We start from the raw sequence: 13,309 nt of genomic DNA, 5'->3' as shown, positions 1-13,309 counted from the left end.
TATGAATCTATAAACTTTTTCAAAGGTAAAAAGCAGCCCTTTTAGTGAAAAATAAACAGATTCAGCTTGAAAGCCATATTAAAAATGTATGTATGCCTCAGTGAGCATAATAAGAAAGGGTAACGTCACTTTGAGAGGTTAGGGCAGGGGTGCTGGAATGGTTGATAGATATGCCACTGTGTGTGATTACCATCTACTTCACCCCATACCAGACTGTGTGGGGAGGAAGGCTTGAGCAACAAGGCTTGAGCTATCACCCACGCTCCTTTGTCTTTCTTTCTACTCTTGTGTACAGCTGTGAATGCTCCAAAGGCTCTTGCTGAGCCATAATTAGTGGGGTTTTGTTCTGAACAAATGATCCTATTATGACAGAAGAGTTGTGGTGTACAGGGGAAATACAAGAAATTATAAATCACATACAATCCACTGAACACATGTCTGTCAATAAATCACTCCAAAGAAAGCCTTAATAACCATGTATGTTTCTGTTCCCCGTCCTCCTGCTGTTTGTATGATTGTAGGCTGTTCTGGTACACACAGCAGAGACCCTGCGTCTTCATTACTTCATGGACTTGTTGCTTGAGCGCAGACAGCCACTGATGCTGGTGGGGAATGCTGGTGTGGGGAAAACCACACTTGTCAGGAACAAGTTAGACGGTCTGCCAGAGAATTACAAGACTGCAAAAGTACCCTTCAACTACTACATAACCTCCCTCATGCTACAAGGTAAATGTGGGGGAAGGTTTATTTTTGTATTCTAGTTCCCAGTAGTAAATTTCAGTAAACTGAAGCGCCATCTGCTGGTGATTGTTATGCTATTAGGAGATGGAGGGAGACTAAACTTCTCAGATTGCATTCAATCATCTGTTGTTCACCTGTCTGTTTATATATTTTGGTTTGTTTTGTAGAGATCCTTGAACGGCCATTAGAGAAAAAAGCAGGCAGAAACTACTCCCCTATGGGCAACAGAAGGCTGGTGTACTTCATTGACGATATGAACATGCCAGCTGTGGACATCTATGGAACAGTGCAGCCTCACACACTTATAAGACAGCATCTGGATTATGGCCACTGGTATGAACACACGTCACACTTATTGGTCAACATTTCCTCATGTCTTAATTGTTTTAATTGTAATACATGCAGGTATGACAGACAGAAGTGGTCTTTGAAAGAAATATTCAACACTCAATATGTTGCATGCCTGAACCCAACAGTTGGAAGCTTCAATATCAACCCAAGACTGCAGGTGTGTTTGTTAATAGGCCAACATCATTTAGAAGAGGCATGGTTGTTTTTGAGTTAACATTTGGTCTGTTTCTTTTTAAATATTTTTAATTCAGTTATTATTTTGTATAGTGCTAAGTTTGCACACAGAAAAAATGGTGTGCCATGCATGTGTGTTTTTTATTTTTGTGATTTTGGTGTGCCTTGTCATTGTGTGACTAAGTGATATGCCAGGGACGTCCAAACTTTTTGCACTGAGGGCTGCACACTAAAAAATCAAAGCATGCGAGGGCCATTTTGGTATTATACATTTTCAAAACCAGTACAATGTATACATTTATTTAACCTTCAGGGCTCCCCTCAAGTTTGGTGCCGGGGAAAAATATGTCATATATATTAGTTTATTTAATTTAATCAAGCGCTTAAATCTCAAGATCAACTTCAGGTCTATCTGTCAATATAAAGTAAAAAAAAATGTGTTGCCCTTTTTCGTCAAAACCCTGTTTGTTATGGCAACATTTTCCCCAAACAAATGTTTAATGTGAATTATCTTTTGGGAAGTAATTGGAGCCCAAAAAATAAATGACAACATTCATTTTAATTCATTATTGTTTTTTGAGCAATTACTTTTTTTTTAAATTACCGCTAAAATTCCTGTGGACCCAAACGGGCCTCACTCATAAAAGTACTTTTTTTTAAACTTTCATCTGTAGCTCAACTTCAGATCTATCTGTCAATTATACATTTGTATTGTTTTTTTCATGTTTGTTTTATATGCTTTCTGTCAAAGAAAATTTTGTTTGTTTATATTGCAAACACAAAATCTGCAATATTTTCCCCAAAAATATTTCAAAATGACATTTTTGATGTGAAGTAATTGGAGTCTTAATAATTCATAAAACATTGATTTTGATTCATTATTTTTGAGCAATCACTGCTATTAAGGAAATAAGAAACAGTCTGCATGGCAGCTTTGTGTTATTCGAGTCAACATTTAAACTTTCTGTCGTTACATTTCATCTGTTTGCTCTTTTATTCCACTTCTTTATGTTTTTTTTCTTTTAATAGTATTTTAAAAATTTGAGAAAAAAAAACAAAGACCTACAAGAGATTGTACAAGGACTATTATTACCTATGAAAAATAATAATTGCATGCATTTGTTCTCAACAGAGACATTTCTCTGTGCTTGCGGTAAACTTTCCATCATCCGAATGTCTGATGTCCATCTTCGGGCAGATCTTGAGCAGTCACTTGACACAGGGCCACTTCAGTCAGCCAGTTCAGAAGAGCATTGCTGCTGTCGTACAGGCTACAGTAATACTTCATCACAAGATGGAGCTCGGATTTTTGCCAACAGCCATTAAATTTCACTATATGTTCAACATGCGAGACATGTCCAACATTTTTCAGGTAATGCTGGGGGTGAGAATGTTTCTCCATAAGATCTATGAGTGAATCCAAATGTTAATATACCGCCAATTGCATGTGCGGTTCAGGGGCTACTTTTTGCAAAGCCTGAAAGTGTGAAAGACAGCACCGATCTGGCTCTGCTATGGCTACATGAGTCCTGCAGAGTGTATTCCGACAGGCTGGTAGATATGAAAGACCTACAGCTCTTTGGAAAGCTCCAGATGGAGACTGTGCATGAATGCTTTGAGGTGCAGTACTGAAACGGTTATTGGTAGTCCTCAGTTATTAGTGCTCAGTTAACAATACTGACCAGGAGTTACACATGAATTAACATGTTTCTCCTGTCTAGGGAGTTGAAATTGAAAAGATGACAAAAGAGCCCCTTCTATTTTGCCATTTTGCCAAAATTGGCGAGGAGTCCTCCTACACTGCTGTTACAGACTGGTCTGTGCTTAGGACCACCCTTACTGATGCTTTGGAAAGCTACAATGAGCTGAATGCAGCTATGAATTTGGTGCTGTTTGAGGACGCAATGCAACATGTGTAAGTCTCAGCATGTGATTTTATAATAACCATTTAATTTTTGTATGAAACACTTTGTTTCACATTATAGTTTCCTAAAAGGGCAGCAATGCAAATTGGAGAAAAAAGTAAATTTGGTGTCTCAACAAGAACTATGTTGTTACCAGTTGTCGCATCAGTCGTATCCTGGAGTCTCCTTGCAGTCACGGCTTACTAATCGGGGTCGGGGGCAGTGGCAAGCAGAGCCTGACTCGCCTGGCTGCCTACATTTCCTCTGTGGAAGTCTTCCAAATCACTTTGCACAAAGGTTACAGTACCCAGGACCTCAAGGTAAACAGTGATGTCTTATAAATATGAAATACATTAAATTATCACAAAACATTTACTTCTTGAATACCATAGTTTGGTTAAGAAACCAAACATAAAAAAATCCTTGATCAATATTTTTCTGCAGTGGCTGCACACAAGTTATCGATGTAATTCTGATTTGTTGAGCTTCTCTCCTGATGCAGTAAATGATTGTCAGATACTATTAAAGACCAATGGGAAATGTTTCAATATGTTATTGATAAAACAAGTTTTTTCAACAGTCATTTAAAAACATCTTAAACGTTTATGTGCCACACTGTGGGTTATTGTATTGATTACCGGTACCTTAGAATATGTTGTAGTTGACACATACTGTTTGTGGTTCTGCTTAGATGGATCTAGCAGGTTTGTTCCTGAAGGCTGGCGTGAAGAATCAGCGTGTGGCTCTTCTCATGACTGATGCACAAATACCCGATGAGTGCTTTCTGGTCATTGTTAATGACTTTCTGTCATCAGGTCTGATCATTTAGTGCTTTTTTAGTGTTTTGTTTTTGTTTTTATTTTTATTTCTGTTTAGTAAAGAATCTATTGTTAAATCTATTCATTCTGCATGTGAAATGATTGTGAAATACTTCCACTGTTTGAATAAAGAATATTGATAATCGCCTTTCTGGTGTTGTTGAAATTAACTGTCTCCTTGCAGGAGAAATTCCTGAGGTCTTCAGCGAGGAGGAAATTGAAGGGATTGTGTCCGCTGTGAAAGCTGATGTCCGAGCTTTTGGGCTACTTGAGACCAAGGAGAACTGCTGGAGATTTTTTATTGAAAGAGTTCGACTTCAGATGACGGTGCAGTTTATCCAAAATAATGAAGTTGCACAGATGTTTGTGTGTTGATTTAAGAGGACCTAAGATGATTCGTATCTATATTTAAAACACTTCCTTGTCGTCTAGATAATACATATTGTGTATGCTTTGGTGTAAATTTTTCTCTATAGTCACTTTTATGACCCGTTTTTTGGGTCTGTCTGCAAGATGTTCAATTCTTACACTAAATATACATCTTGAAATTGTTATCGCTTTTTATTACAGACACGGTCGAAAATAAACTTTTAATTAACTTCTGAGACATTATATAGGAACACCCGGTCCCAAAAATTAGGTACACCTGTACAATAAAAAAAACTGTTTTAGCAGAATTTAACTGCATGTTGCTTGTTCATGTTATAATGCACATGCCAAGATTAGATTAAAAATAATAATATTTTAGACTACATTTTTTGTGTCTCCCCATAGCCTGATATAGGGGTAAGGGGGTGGATTCAAAAGAGAGGAGCTCCTCCTCCCCGGCTGAAAACCTGACCGTATGTCTAAATAAGTACGTCCACCTGGCCCTGACGTCACTACGTAGCCACAATGCAAAACCCCACAAATAGAGGCCTCCGAAACTGCATGAACCTTATGATTTGCCGCTTTTTTTTTAACAAAAAATCATCATCGATCCCTCTTAAATGTTGAGTGTGATGATGTGCTGATAAGTCGACTTGGAGTATTTTCTTTAAAGAGCTATTTTTCTGAGATCAACAAACATTCAGAGACACAGTTTAGCATTTAAGGGGAGTGTTTGTATATATCTTGTAATTGTTACATATATATCATTGGGGGTTATTGTGACGAACAGTAAAGCTATCTCCACAAATTGAAATAAATATTTTTAATTTTCATCAAACTAAAATGCACCACTTCATCTGCATTCATACGCATATCTTCGCATATTAGAACCGTTTCAGTGAATAGCACACCTGCTGTTTAAGGCCATTATTAGCTGTGGCTACAAAAGTAGCTTACCACCACCAGGTGTGAATGAATGATGGGTTCTCACTTCTCTGTGAAGCGCTTTGTGTGTCTAGAAAAGCGCTATATAAATCTAATCCATTATTATTATTATTATTATTATTATTATGCCTAGTAAGGTAAATGAACAGACCTAGTCAAACTGGGAAGTTAAAAGGAAGAAAAATATGTCTCGGTCTCCACATTTTCAGTCCAGCTTTTGTGCCAGGGTCTCTGGTAGCGTTGCCGCCTGCTTCATCCAACTGGTAAAGTGTCTGTTTGACAGTATTCCAAGCTGAGGAAAGTGGGGACAGGGGGGTTAAAATGAGGTTTCCTATCTGTTTTGCTGCTTCTGTGATATCTATGAGGAAGAGCCTGCATGCAAACAATAATTTCTGATTCCTTTCATGGTAGGTGGTGTTGTGTTTGTCTCCAGTGGGCAGTCATCTCCGACTAAGGGCCTGTCGATTTCCTGCTCTCATCCAATGTACCACCATTGACTGGTTCCACCCTTGGAGCTCGCAAGCTTTGCAGTCGGTCAGCTACACGTTCATCCATGAGATTGACGGCATTGAGGTACGACTATTGCTCAAAACAATTTATCTTCTTTTTGGTCACTTTTAACCAACAATATTATAATTTATCTATACTGTAGAAATGAGTTAGACTATAATTAACCTCCTTTAATTACCACAGTGCAGCTGCATTAACATATACATAGATCTCTCATCATTAGTTCTATGTTGAGGCTCTGACAAATTACTGAACACATGCCCGGAGACGCACAGTGAGTGTACGTATTTCATTGTTTTTCATCATAGCAATGGTTCGATCACAGCTCGGGATCATTTATGTTAATGAGCAGCAAAGAGTGATTAAGCACTTAATGACCTACTAAAGAGGCACAGCTGTCACAACCAGGAAGCCTACTCATATATGTGAGCATGTGCCAGATTGTTGCTTTTCGTGTATGTGCGCACTCATTTCTCACTGTGTGAATGTTGATCAGGGACTAAAATAAAAGCAGCTACAAAACAATTAATGGTGACGTCAGCACAGACATTAGTATCAGGTAGTGGAACCTATTGATTTTTGTAGCGTACTTGTTATAGACTAGTGTTAGTTTTAGTATTTTGGATTTGTTTCTAACTGCTAGCTACACAAATGTAATAATTTTCTCGTCATTGTCATTCTAGAGACAGTCAGTAGTTTAATTTGAGCTGACCTTGTTTTGGAACCCGATTTTAATGTCGTCTATGTTTTAATGTTGTCATCATACTCACATTTTCAACAGCAAATACTGATACTCAATACCATTTTTTTCCCCCACATGAATTCAAAAAAGGATCCGCCATTTTAAATAAATATTTTTATCAACAAGGTTGATAAAAAGGTCAGATGCTAATAATAAACAGTGCAAAAACAACAACTATGATAGCAAGTTTCAGGTTATCTGAGGTAGTGCAAAAAATAAACATATGTACATACAAATACGAAATGTATTGTACAGGCCAGAGTATTGATCCTTAAAATGCTTTGCCAAATTTAACCGACAGTATTAACTTAATTTACGAGCTTAAATGAAGATAATATTTAGACTCGGATTTTAGTCTCTGAGGGTGGGAGACTTAAATCAATGTCTCCAACCCTCAACAGCTTTTCCATATTTTCATGATAAAATGTATGATAAATGATAACATTCTTAGCTGATGTTACTCATTTTGCGTCAGTATGGTGCAGACTATTGGTGATATTAATTGCTTTGCCAAGTTGTCGACACTCGGATAATTTTTCAATGATGTAGTTCTTCAGTTTAATTAATATCATTCGCTTCTTCTTCTCCGCACTTTCCTTCATGCTCACTTTTTTCCTTCCAATGGTTGGGGAAAAAAAAGTAAATCACTAGCTATAAGCGAATGCTAGTGCGTAAGACCAGATGTTTTGGCAGATCTTACAGGGTTCACTGTGACATTTGCTATGCCAACTAAAGGCGGAGATACTTTTAATTAAATGTTTTACCTGCAACTTAAAGCATAGCAAATTAACAGAGAAACAGCTCTTACCTTAAAACACTCTTCAAAGGGGACCTATTATGATTTTTTTCTACATTTAAAGCACTTCCTTATGGTCTTTATAACATGTACTGGTGGTTCTTTTTTTCAAAATTTTGCATAATTATGTTTTATAGACTGTCTCTTCAGGATGCGCCATTTTGTGGGCGGTCCTATTTACGTGGCTCCACTTTGACTGCGTTTTCGCCCGGTTATCTATGTTGTAGTTTTTAGCACTTCCATATGGAGTCCCATAACAGATATAAGTTCGAACTATACGCTACTTTGTATTAGAAATGGCAGCAGCGGAGGATGCATGTGTATGTATGAGCCAGTCTGCCTCACAACAAGAGGATAGAGGAAAAAGGATGAGTTTATTCACTACAGCGTTGGATTAAAAGGGCGGACTCGCGCAAAGGTCATCGGGTAAATTTCTATCATGTATAGAGATATCAACTGACGTCACAGGTCAGAAAAGGTAACAGTTTGAGCAAGTTTCAAAAGGCTTGTTTGGCGGAAGTATGATGTAAGGCAAGATTATTTTGTAAATAGCTCCACAATGCCTCCACGATTTGATTTCAAATTGTTTAGGATTTATGCAGATCCAAAATACACAAAAACAGGTACCACGAGGTAAGAAAAGTTGGTTGTGCATAATTGGTCACATGTAAATTGAGGTAAGGTTAAGTTGAGGTACCACTTGACTTTCGACCACCGTGTTATACAGCACAGTTTGCACATAGGCTTATCGACATCCTTCGACTTGTTCGTTTGCTTGGAAGGCAAAGTTCCACCAATCATCACCTTTGCCGCTTTCATTTTTAACTAAAACTGGTTGCTTTGGCTATGCCACAGAAGCACTGTCCGTGGTCTGTTATTATTTTTGCATAAATTACGTAGCAGTTAGGGGTTGATGCATACCTGCCTGCTGTGGCGCCATGACAATAGTCTTATTCCTTTTTTGAGCATTGATACTTTTGACAACCGGTGTATATGACATGCATTTTAAGTTTATGTTAGAAAGATGTGGAATAGCATGAAATGGTTATCAAGCTTAGGTTACATTTCAAATAATAGCATGCCAGAAATAAATTAGATACAATTAATATAAGCATCTACATCATTTGCTTTTCCTGTTCTAACTCAAATTAAACCTAAATGTCTGTCTTTTTTTAACTCAAAATTTTATAATACACATATCTAACTTCTCAAACATGCACCTGGGGATAGGTTGATTGGCAACACTAAATTGGCCCTAGTGTGTGAATGTGAGTGTGAATGTTGTCTATCTGTGTTGGCCATGCGATGAGGTGGCGACTTGTCCAGGGTGTACCCTGCGTAACGCCCGATTGCAGCTGAGATAGGCTCCACCGCGACCCCGAAAGGGACAAGCAGTAGAAAATGGATGGATGGATGGGCAACTTTATTACTACAACGTTCTTAAGCCGAAGATGACTCATCAAAGTAACAGGAATAAAAGTAATAGGAGTGAGTTTTTAGCATATAGAATGAGCAAATACACAAAATATATCCACATGGCATTCATGATAAATCATATATCCTACTGGCTCAATGACAGTTAAGGATTCTTTTGTGAGTTGTGTTTTACGCTGCGCTATGTTTTTGCTTTTTTTGTTTTTTGTTTAATTGATGGCTGACTCTTTGATTAATAGAGACCGAGTTTCATTGCCTGTGATAAATACCTTTTCCTGATGTCGTGCAGCAGTCATTGTTGATTGTGTTTAAAATCCTGGAAGGCTTAAGATACTGTTAACATGCAGCTTGTTTCACAAACTACAAATCTGTCTCGAATGTCTCTGAAATTATTTTCGTCAAGGTTTCAAAGCCTAATCATTTCCGCGAGCTGCACTTAAATTTCAGATTGAGTAAGTCAGGGCCATCTTGGTAAGATGGAAAAACTTGTAGATGAATTCAAAATTTATGAAGATAATATTTCAGTGGCCATCAGCTTGCAGATCTTAAACTCCACTCAATCCTCCTCGCCCTCTTTCCCCCTGCTTGTCTGCTTATTTTTACAGCCTGCTGTCCAGGAATCCATCAGTCTTTTCATGGCCTACGTTCACACCAGTGTCAACCAAGCGAGTGAAAAATACCAGCGCGATGAGAAGAAGTACAATTACACCACCCCCAAAAGCTTTCTCCAGCAAATCACCCTGTACAGAAACCTTCTGCAAAAGTCCCGCGACCAGCTTCAGCTCAAGATGAACCGCCTTGACAGTGGCCTTCAAAAGCTCCAAAGCACTGCCACTCAGGTAAGTCTAACCATTTACCATTCACTTGCACAGGGTGAGATTAGGATTTTAGGCACAGTAGAACGCTGCGGTATGGACATTTATCATGTCATTCATTTATGATCCAAGCCCTGTGGATTCACCACTGACCTCAGTATGCTGCACGTTAAGAAATTATATATGCTGTTTTCTGTTTTAGGTTGAGGATATGAAAGCCAAATTGGCCGACCAAGAAACTGATCTGACCTTTAAAAACCAAAATATCGAGGCTCTTATTGCAAAGATTGGACTTCAGACTGAGAAAGTTAGCAGCAAGAAAGACGCCGCAGATGTTGAGGCACAAAAGGTCAATAATCTTTTACATAGAGTCAATGTCATATTACCATGTCATTACAATATTTCTTTATTCTTCATGAAGACACCATTCATGCATCTTCTTTGTTTAGGTGGCTCTAATCCAGGCAGAAGTGTCAGTGAAACAGAGAGATTGTGAGACAGACCTGGTTAAGGCAGAGCCTTTGCTGACAGCCGCCACAACAGCACTGAACACCCTCAACAAGGTGCTTTGGGCTATCAAAAAGTCACTCAAATCTGGAGAACTATAAAACATGTATAACTCTTTTTAGGTAAATCTTACTGAGCTGAAGGCCTTCCCCAACCCTCCCCCGGCAGTCATCAACGTAGCGGCAGCCGTGATGGTTCTGCTGGCTCCCCGTGGCCGGGTTCCTAAGGATCGGAGCTGGAAAGCAGCACGGGCCTTCATGGGCAAGGTTAAGCTGTCATCATGTCAGTCACATCTGCCTGATGAATGCCAATCTAATTTTTGTTCCGGCCTTGACCCTGGCCCTGCTCGCCCTCTCTCCCATACTCACATTAGAGCAGGATGGCTCCATGAATATGCTCACATACGAGGGGAGGAGGCACTCTCCCAACCTCCATCATAGACTTTTTTTTAAAAGACTTTTAACGCTTTTGAATGCTGGCGTCTAGTATGCTTTGTAAAATTGTGTAGTTATAGCACATTTTAATGTATTTATTCAAGACATGTCGACACATATACCTCAACATTTTGTAGTTTTGTGATAGCATTATGCCTAATGTCAGCTGCCAGCATGATCCCAGGGTGCAAAGAAGCTAGTCAAAGTGCAAGCATGAGGTAACTTTATTAGGTACCAGACAGAATAAAAGCAGGAACTCAGAAAGCAACAGAACACTTTGGCATAGAGAAAAAAAGGACACAGCACTGAAGGAGGAAAGAAAGTAGAACTAAATAGAAATTATTAACAATAAGGAACAGGTGCAATGGCAGGACAAGGAACACCAGGAAAAGGTGCTGCAAAACACAGAAACAAAACAGGAAATTATACCAAACACAGGAAAATAAAAAAGCAAAGCCCAAACTGTCATGTGGGATTATAAAAATGTATTTACATTTCACATAAAAGGAAAAAAATAAAATTAATTACGATTTCATTGGAGAGTGACAGTATCTCATATATATAAAAATATATGTACTGTATTAGTATAAGGGGAAAAGGCAGTACTGTAATTATTTTAATTAGCACCCAAATGCATTGTTTCTAAAGACAGTCTGTGCAGAACAACTGTAATGTGCTATTTCCTGATAATTCATGACATTGAAAAAAAATATGTTCCCGCTTGTCCCTTTCGGGGTCGCGGGAGGTGCTGGAGCCTATCTTAGCTGCATTCGGGCGGTAGGCGGGGTACACCCTGGACAAGTCGCCACCTCATCGCAGGGCCAACACAGATAGACAACATTCACACTCACATTCACACACTAGGGCCAATTTACTGTTGCCAATCAACCTATCCCCAGGTGCATGTTTTTGGAGGTGGGAGGAAGCCAGAGTACCCGGAGGGAGCCCCCACGCAGTAACGGGGAGAACATGCAAACTCCACACGGAAAGATAATTAGTAGATAATATTATTATCTGCATAGGATTTCTTGTGAGCATCCAATCCAAGCCAACAATTATGGTGCTGCATCAAGATATTCCAGCACAGATATTTATGTATCCCCTTATGTGTGTTTTTGTTGTATCAGGTAGATGATTTTCTGCAAGCTCTGGTGTCATATGACAAGGAGCACATCCACGAGTCATCTTTGAATGTGGTGAAACATGACTACCTCAGAAAGCCAGAGTTCCACCCTGATCAAGTTCGGACCAAATCTACAGCTGCAGCAGGACTCTGTGCCTGGACAATTAACATTGTTCGATACTACGAGGTTGACACCATTATTTTTACAAATGTTATATTTTATTATGGAACATTTCATATGACATGCTTATTGATATTTTAGATTTATTGTGAGGTCATTCCAAAGAGACTTGCTTTATCACAAGCTAATGCAGAGTTAGAAACAGCAACAGCTAAACTGTTGGCGGTCCAAAAAAAGTTGGTGGTAAGTAAAAATGTACTGTATGTGTAATCATCACTGACTTTGCAAGGCCTTATTTATTCTCTTTTCTTGCTCTTCTTGTTGTCACTAGGATTTGGACGCTAACCTTCAGAGCCTCACAGCTCAGTTTGAGATGGCAACAGCAGAGAAAATCAGTTGTCAGCATGATGTGACCCACACTAACCAGACCATAGAGCTGGCCAACCGACTTGTCCGAGGCTTGGAGGTAATCAAGAAGTGAATTTGAGAGTCGGAAGTGCTGTGTGGTGTCACTGCAACATTTACACAGATGCCTAGAGGGCTCCAACTTTCCAATGTATTTTACACAGTATGTCCCGCTCTCTCACGGCTTCTCCTACGTAATGGCATAATTACATACGTTCGTAACACATGCGCATTAGTTTAGGTGTTGTTAGCTAATAATAGCAATTTGGATGGCTGTTATTGAATGTATATTCTATCATAACGACAACATGACTGCAAATTGTTCGTTCCTTCTCTCGGACTGCTTTTGTGAGTGTGCACGTGCTCCCTGCGCGTACATGTTGACTAGACCGGATGAGTGACCGCCCTAAACACCAATCATTTCACAAATTTCACACAATTTTGACACAATTTTGTAATTGTGAAAAATATAGACAAATTTCAGACAAATGTATTCTGTTAAACCACTAATGGTAACATAAGATAGCCAGTGGTATTCTTGCTATATTTTTTACTTTGAAAAATGTTACTGTGATGAAGTTGCAAACAGCACCTTTAGTTGGCATAAATTACATTCATGTTGATTTGCATGGAGATTAGGTAGCATCGACATCATGGAAGTAGACATGTGTATGTTTGGACGAACTTGTTAGACACATAAAATGTGAACCCAGCAAGTAGTCTGCTAAACGGATTCAAAATATAAAACGGAGGGTGAGATTGACACTGTGCTTTAACATTAACCTTTTGACTGAAGAAGTTATTAATGTTTGCTATATAATTAATACATCCAGGAAAGTATACACTCTGGTGTTTTTATATTTTTATTAATCACAGTCTGCAGCATTTGGAATATATTATGGGGGCATGTTGTATTGCTGTGTAATTTCTTAAATGTTATATTCAACATCCGACAAATCCCATATGTGCATTTTCCACACTCCAGTATATATTACAGTTATAGATGCAATTATCAAAATAAAGGATGACCATTCAAGTGGTCATATTACAAGTGTGACTTTCTTATCCCATAAAATGAATGTGGTTTGCACGGAACAGCTTGGCTTTTCAGCATATCAAG

General features: G+C 38.7%; 1 protein-coding gene across 4 annotated transcripts in view; it reads left to right on the top strand.

Moving 5' to 3' along the window:
- LOC133600244 (dynein axonemal heavy chain 11) overlaps positions 1-13,309 on the top strand; it is a 79,895-nt gene that overhangs the window by 40,311 nt on the left and 26,275 nt on the right. For 3 of the 4 annotated variants that reach the window (XM_061953173.1, XM_061953155.1, XM_072913010.1), the window contains 17 exons: positions 522-726; positions 909-1,074; positions 1,147-1,249; positions 2,399-2,638; positions 2,725-2,886; positions 2,988-3,181; positions 3,328-3,490; positions 3,862-3,985; positions 4,173-4,315; positions 5,714-5,875; positions 9,390-9,623; positions 9,802-9,948; positions 10,049-10,162; positions 10,229-10,372; positions 11,668-11,850; positions 11,926-12,027; positions 12,116-12,250. In XM_061953173.1, the coding sequence (XP_061809157.1) occupies positions 522-726; positions 909-1,074; positions 1,147-1,249; positions 2,399-2,638; positions 2,725-2,886; positions 2,988-3,181; positions 3,328-3,490; positions 3,862-3,985; positions 4,173-4,315; positions 5,714-5,875; positions 9,390-9,623; positions 9,802-9,948; positions 10,049-10,162; positions 10,229-10,372; positions 11,668-11,850; positions 11,926-12,027; positions 12,116-12,250 (2,721 nt within the window). The remainder of the gene's footprint in view (positions 1-521; positions 727-908; positions 1,075-1,146; positions 1,250-2,398; positions 2,639-2,724; positions 2,887-2,987; positions 3,182-3,327; positions 3,491-3,861; positions 3,986-4,172; positions 4,316-5,713; positions 5,876-9,389; positions 9,624-9,801; positions 9,949-10,048; positions 10,163-10,228; positions 10,373-11,667; positions 11,851-11,925; positions 12,028-12,115; positions 12,251-13,309) is intronic. The other variant, XM_061953163.1, reaches the window with a different exon arrangement.

The sequence above is a fragment of the Nerophis lumbriciformis genome, linkage group LG04, assembly GCF_033978685.3.
Source record: "Nerophis lumbriciformis linkage group LG04, RoL_Nlum_v2.1, whole genome shotgun sequence".
Classification (NCBI taxonomy): domain Eukaryota; kingdom Metazoa; phylum Chordata; class Actinopteri; order Syngnathiformes; family Syngnathidae; genus Nerophis; species Nerophis lumbriciformis.
The sequence above is the reverse complement of the archived record's forward strand: the minus strand, read 5'-3'. Positions and strand labels throughout refer to the sequence as shown.